At 42.1% G+C, this 6,596-nt stretch overlaps 1 protein-coding gene across 1 annotated transcript; it reads right to left on the bottom strand.

Annotated features, from left to right (window-relative positions):
- Positions 1-338: 338 nt before the first annotated feature.
- LOC119654709 (zinc metalloproteinase nas-6-like) lies at positions 339-1,566 on the bottom strand. The gene is made up of 3 exons (XM_038060228.1): positions 1,280-1,566; positions 941-1,047; positions 339-846 (listed from the first exon to the last, which is right to left on the bottom strand). Exons 1-3 carry the CDS (start codon positions 1,515-1,517, stop codon positions 433-435), a joined length of 759 nt encoding a protein of 252 aa, XP_037916156.1. The 5' UTR covers positions 1,518-1,566; the 3' UTR covers positions 339-432.
- Positions 1,567-6,596: the final 5,030 nt, after the last annotated feature.

Genomic DNA, 6,596 nt, shown 5'->3' on the forward strand with positions numbered 1-6,596 from the left:
AAGAAGGAGGAAAGCCGCAAATAGGAGAAGGTTGAGTGCCTAAGAGCAAACCTACCCCGCGAATTAATACTTCAATGGTGGTCCCGCGGGGCTGGGGCTGGAGAAACCGGGGGTGGTTTTTAGTGGGTGTGAATCCCACACGCGCCCGCTGTAGTTCCGCCGTTCGGGCGGTGGAGCTGCGGCGGACGTGTCTTTCTAAGATTCTTCCTCCGTGTACGCACAAAAAAAAACTTCCTCAGAACAATACCTGGGTACTATTAAGATATTTTAAGTGAGTGTGAGTATCTATTAGTTGACTATGTAGTATATAATAATTTATATGAGAACATAAAAGACCGTTTTAGGAATTACATTTTTATTCAAGAAAACTTAAAAATAATTTAGTTGTAATTGTACTGTAAAGTATACTAAACTTAATTCCAATCAGTTCTGTTAACAATTGTACATAGCTCTCATTTTAGCAATATCCTTTGTACTTAGAGAAGTAATTGTTCCCACTATATTTTGCATCGAGGGATCTTTAGTTGTAATCGTTTTTTTACCATTCTTACTGAAAGCGTATTGATTATAATGAAGTACACTTTTGTAATCATATGCAATGCCGAAATCAGTTATTCTGTCAGGCCCATACTTGTCGTAAGCGTATTGATACTCGTCACTAACGTTTTCCAAGTGAACTTCAATATAATCATCCCGATCGGTACTACTATGTTGGTGATGGAAACCTAGAGCATGCATGAACTCATGCATTGCCGTTCTATGGTACAAACATCCGGGTACCTGTAAATTTAGCAATTGTTTGCCTCCTATCATGCCAACATAGGACCAACATCCTGAATTTTCCCGCTAGAGGATAAAGAAGGGAAATATGTTTATTGTTTGCTTTTGAAATATTGGGGCCTTCCTATAAGATACATCCATTAATTAATAAAATATTTACCTGTACATAAACATAGTTCGTTTGATTCGTCCGTTGCTTGAATTGAATGCAGGTATTCCTTTGAATTTCATCCAAACCGCCAGTAATAACCTGTTTTTGGGCAGTTGCTAAAGGAAGGATGGGAATCTAGTGTTAGTCAAGATAAATCTAGATTGTATTATAGAGGCGACAGTATAACTTAAATAGGTTGGAAATATCACACATTGATCCACCCTGCTTTTCAGATATTCAAGTGAAAGATACTTTATATTAAATCTTATAACATTTCAAAGATACGCATTAACATTCGAAAAGACTAAAATAAATATAATACCAGGGTCAGGATATACTTCTACTCACTGAATTCAGGACTAATGTCATAATAAACAGTCTTATTTATCCATCGGTATCGTGTGTTAACTAAACCATTCCGCCAGTTTCCATCCCCTTCTGGGAAGCGCATGTCACCCTCAAAGAAACCTCCTTCCTCAAATTTCCTTTGCATATTCAAGGCCGCAACATCACTTTGCTCTGGCAGCGGAGTACCCAGAGCAACTACCACGAAAAGGAATTTCACCGCAACAATTTTTAGGAACATTTTCACTTCTCTACAATCACAAATCTTTGGTAACTGATCAAGATTTTCGGCCGAGGTGCCTTTAAATATTCGCTGAAAAATTTCCCGTGCGTGGATGTTAGGGGTGTTTATCGCTATTATTTAGTTGATTATCGTTTTGATATGTCTGAAAGTGTTTATGGCGTTATTTATTATTGGGATGCAGTTTAGATTTTCTTCCGATGACCTGATTACTTTTATATTAGGCGCCTGAGTCTGGGGTGGTCCTACGAAGTGGACTCATTTATAATTATCTTAGTAGAGAACGCGAATTCTAGGTAAATAACGTGATTAAGATATATTTCTGGTTTATTAGGAGAATTTATTGTTCTACTATTGGAAGAAGAGTTTTCTTTAAATGTTTCGATCTTAAAGTAGTTTGAAATCATTCATTTCTGTTGACTAGTTACCATGAATCATTAATTCCTAGCCTAATAAGTGCAGGGCGGTTGCAGTTTTGCAAGGCGATAAAGATCTACGTAATCATGTCCCAGTTTACTCTTAATTAAATCTATTCATCCTAAGGCTACCTTTGAGTGCTTTATGGAAAATGTGGCCTTGGTGAAGTTGGTTTACAATTGTCTACTGCCATTTTGTTCCCCCGACAGGTCTACCTTTCAAATGGAAGAATTAGAATGTTTCACCGTGACGTGGAGTTGGTACACTCTAACTAGGACTCCTTTCTCCCATTCGTGGCAACTACCTGGCCTTATCAGCTCATGTGGCTTTCAAGCATTCTGTGCACTAGACTTTCAGCCATTAGTGGCATTCGTGCTTCGTGCCCTCCGGAACTCTATTGCAACTCAGATAATTACACGGTATCCTCCACGCTTTGGAAAAAACTGGCTGATATTCCTTTCTCTGTATAAAGCATGGGGATTTGGTTTTCTCACCAACCACACTTTAAAGGTAGGGATCAGTTTGTAATTCCATCGACCTCTTTTTGGTCAGTTCCATCGCTGGTGAGAGCGGGAGGGCTAACTCGAAGTAGTAGCTAAGAACGGTTCTAGGCTGTTTTTCTAATGACAAGGAGGTGTTTAGCTGGTAGTTCGACGTCAACAGTGTCAACATATTCACCTACTTTACTCCAAGGAAAAAGACTACTTGTAGTATCGAGAACACCCCGCTGCATCGGGCACGTATGCAGAATGGTGTACTTCTGCTTGTTTCGAACCAGACGGTGTGGGAGTCTCAGGATATCACGGGACCGTGAGGGATTTAGGTACAATACCTGTAGCTGACAATATTATGGGGAACTACAAACACCCGCTCGAGACGCCAAATTTCTTTGATTTCCCAAGCCAGTGGCTCATAGTTCATCTTCTTCTCCACGTATTTCTGTTCACTGTTGCTGCTATGGGGGATAGCAACATCAATTATATACGCGAAGCGACCCATTTTATCAACTAACAGTACGTCAGGCTTGTTATGTAGAGTATGGCGATCAGTCAGAACTTGCCGGTCCCAATACATGCTCATATCCGTATACCGGACATGTTCCCGTGATCAGCCCATGCTTGTATGTAAGGTTTTGATGAATCACCTTACCTACAGCATTATGCCTGGTGGTATATTGCATTGGTGCCATTACAGTGCAGCCAGAAATGAGATGGTCCATTCAGATCACCAACACGAGCATGGGTTCCTTACGGAATTCCTAAGTATTTGTAGAAGTCTGTCTCGGTCATAGCTTCGATGTGAAGGTCACCAATGCTATGTCCAGTATGCGGCTCATGGTGACCTTTGTGGATGGCTTAGATTCGATACTTGTCTAATCCAAATTAGATCGAAATATCACGCTAAACATATCTATTATTCGCAACAGATTTCTAACGTGGTCATCAGTGCCAGTATACAACTGCCCTTTTAGCTCACACTTTGCACTTAGGCCATATTTGATTGCAAAACCATGCGCTCTAGCATCATTCAGTCAGTTTCATACAAAACCAAAGGGGACTCAAAGAATCCCCCTGGAGGATGCCTCTCCGTATACAGATAGCCCTTGAGGTATTGGTACCCCCAGATGTGCGCACTGATAAGGTGGTTTGCACCCTTCCATGACTTTCGCCAAAAACTTTATCAGTTTCGGATCAATGCGAGACAGATTTAGGACAGCAATTAGCCAGAAATGCGATACGCTGACGAAAGTCTTGGCATAACCGATATAGCAAGAAAAGAGGTTTCTTTGGCCTTAATGAGTTGTTCTTTGCAATTCTTTGAACCAATTTGACAGCCCTTCTGCTCTTCGGACAGAATGTTGTTGGCATCGAGGTGCGTATTGACCCTTCTGCTAATAACGGACGTTATGAATTTGTAGAGAGTTGGTAAGCAAGTTATCGGTCTTGTGTCTGCGGGATGCACCGTGTTCTGTTTAGAGATAAGGTAGGTAACCCCCGCAGTGAGAAAAGCTAAAAATTCCTCCGGCCGACTCATGACCTAATTTATACTGTGTGCAAACTCATCATGTATACTGTTGAACTTTTTGTGCCAGAAATTCGAGCCTGGGAATACCCGGTCTACGCAAAGGATCCATTTGCCGGATTCTATACACGCTCTTTGAAATTCGTCCCGAACCTCAAGGGAGACCTCAGCTGGACGGTGAAGAAGAGTGCTTCTGCGAGTGCCTACAGTGCGGCCTGGTGTTGTTGATGCCACCGCCTCTGCCCCCATCGACTCTTGGTCACCAGTTTCCACGATGATCTCAAGTTGGATACGTTTCCTGATGATGGCAAGAATTGTCGATTACGGGAGCCAGACTCAGTCATCAAGTCAGACCACTCCCGCCGATTATCCGTACCGGACCTCAAGTTTCTCTCTCATTAGATGGATTTGCATGTTATACCCAACTGCCAGATGTGTCGTTTTATTATTTAATTAGTACTTTTATTTTAGTTATTTTAGTTCTCGCCCTTTTGTTTCCTATTTTGAATTGATTCTTATCATTGTTAGTTTCAGTTATATAATAGCTACTTCATTTCGCATTTTCTTTTTATGTGTATCTCGTTTATTGAATCATAATTAACCTTCTTTGATTTGAGGATTGTTTTCCTCCTTCTTAATCCCTGCAAAACGTTGACAAATAGGGACATCCTCCAGAGTAATGGCCGGAAGGTGCAAAGGAAGAGAATGAACCTCAGAGGCCGCACCTGAGTTAACATCTGAGGCAAAGGAAACAGGGATCGATCGATCTTCCCCCCTCGATCGCGGCACTCGGGTGCGGAGATTTACGGTTGTACGCACGCAGTCGAGTTGTTGTTACTTTCATTTTTCAGGTTTTAGCTCACGTTTTGGTTTAACTCGTTTTGCTTACGCGAATCCCTATGTCCGTGCGATTATTTTCAAGATCTGGTGTGGACCCACACACTGAATTTTGAATAATGACATGTGAGTAATCGTAGCGTTCAAAGGACCCCCAACATTCCCGAGCCTGGCTAGCACAGAGGCGTGCAAGCACGTGTCGACCGAGCGCCCCGATGGAGCTTTAGTATTTGCGAGCGGACCTTCACGATCAATTTCGCCAACTTTTTAGGTTTTTGGGATAGTTCTACTTTATAGGTTATCTTCGGCCACTCGAGATGGTCGCTTGACCATTGCGATCCCCCGTTAGTTAATTACAAGCTGTTCAAGATATTCCTCACTGCTTCCAGTACGCACCATCTCAGGCAAACTAAACTAACATATTTTGGATGAAAAGGATCCTTTTTTCCCGCTTTCAGAACGAGGTCCACTTTTTCTTGTGTTCATGCCTTTGGTATATATTGGGAGGCTACATTGCACCTTACCACCCTTAGCAATGAGCCTAAAATGACTTCTACACTCCTTAGGGCTGGGGACATACCATCCACTACGGGTCATTAACGAATTTTCCTTTTATTCCTCTGTTTGTTATTATTGAATTAGACAAAATGTTACTGTCCTTCTGCAGGGGTGCCCAGAGGTGGCGGGGCGCAACCCTGTCGGCTGAACCAAAACCAAGTGGCCGAGGAGAACCTCCATAGTGGTGGCACCGGGAGACGCTGTATCGCATTGGCTGCTTCCTGTCGTATATAAGTACAGCTCGGTTGTTTGCGGTTGGCCCCCTAGTGGGAGCTTCATGGGGGTTGTTGGTGATGCTCAAGCGAGAAGAGACCTTCGGGCCTCGGCGTGGTGTTGCGTTTCAACACGGGCGCCATACTCCTTAGTTCGGTAGAGATTTAGGTAGGTCTTGCCTCCACCAGTATGAATGCTAAGCCATCCACTTGCATAGACTGGTACCGTTGTTGCTTGTCACAGCGGGGCTCTGGTTGTGGTCCCAAAATCAATCCGTAGGGTTAAGTCTCCACGACAGGTACCTACGTTAAAACCCCAAGGACTTAACTGTCCTTCTGCAGGGGATACTAATTTGGGTAATGAGTTTTGAGAAGCGGTTGTGCTGTGTCCTCCATATTTGAAGTAAATGTCCTATTTGTCTTTTTCAGACAGCCAGAGAGAGATTACTCGATCTTTTACTACAACCTTGAATTGTATTATTACTTCAGGGGTTTGTTTCTTATTACCACAGGCCTAGAAGGGACACAATTTAATGCGCCGTTGATGATCAATCTGGAACCAAGTAACTATCAAATCTGAAATAATTTTGCTAAATGGGGATAGGAGGCAATGGGTTTCCAATCGATGATGTTCTTGGTGTCTATCTTACCTTTTGAAAGTAATAGAGCGCTGAATGTCTCAGCAACGTGTCGAAGCCGCAGGTTCCTTCTGATTTGATTACTGTTTTCAGATTAATCAGAAGTGACCGGGGCTACCTGTTTATGGGATTAAAAAGCAGATTAAGAGTGTTACAAGCACTTCGTCAACGACGATAAATAATCTGGGAAACTAAATGCTATATGCATATAGAATTTGAATCTTAATCATTGGTAAAAACCACAGGGTGAAATATGAGTCCTGATCAAAATTGGAGTAAGTTCATTAATGTCCCTTTAATGCGCAAAAAATGTGGTAAATTAACACCTTCCGTGGGAATGGTAACATTTCAAAAATTTGCATAATATTACCATGGAAAATTCTACGCTAACGAAA

This window comes from Hermetia illucens, chromosome 4, assembly GCF_905115235.1.
Source record: "Hermetia illucens chromosome 4, iHerIll2.2.curated.20191125, whole genome shotgun sequence".
In the NCBI taxonomy this organism is placed as follows: Eukaryota; Metazoa; Arthropoda; class Insecta; order Diptera; family Stratiomyidae; genus Hermetia; species Hermetia illucens.

Excerpts from the sequence above, each read along its gene's own strand:
- LOC119654709 (XM_038060228.1), bottom strand. The coding sequence starts at position 1,517 with ATGTTCCTAAAAATTGTTGCGGTGAAATTCCTTTTCGTGGTAGTTGCT. Across the intron at positions 1,048-1,279 it reads TGACATTAGTCCTGAATTCA|CAACTGCCCAAAAACAGGTT; the intron begins GTGAGTAGAAGT and ends TCCTTCCTTTAG. Across the intron at positions 847-940 it reads CGAACTATGTTTATGTACAG|CGGGAAAATTCAGGATGTTG; the intron begins GTAAATATTTTA and ends TTTATCCTCTAG.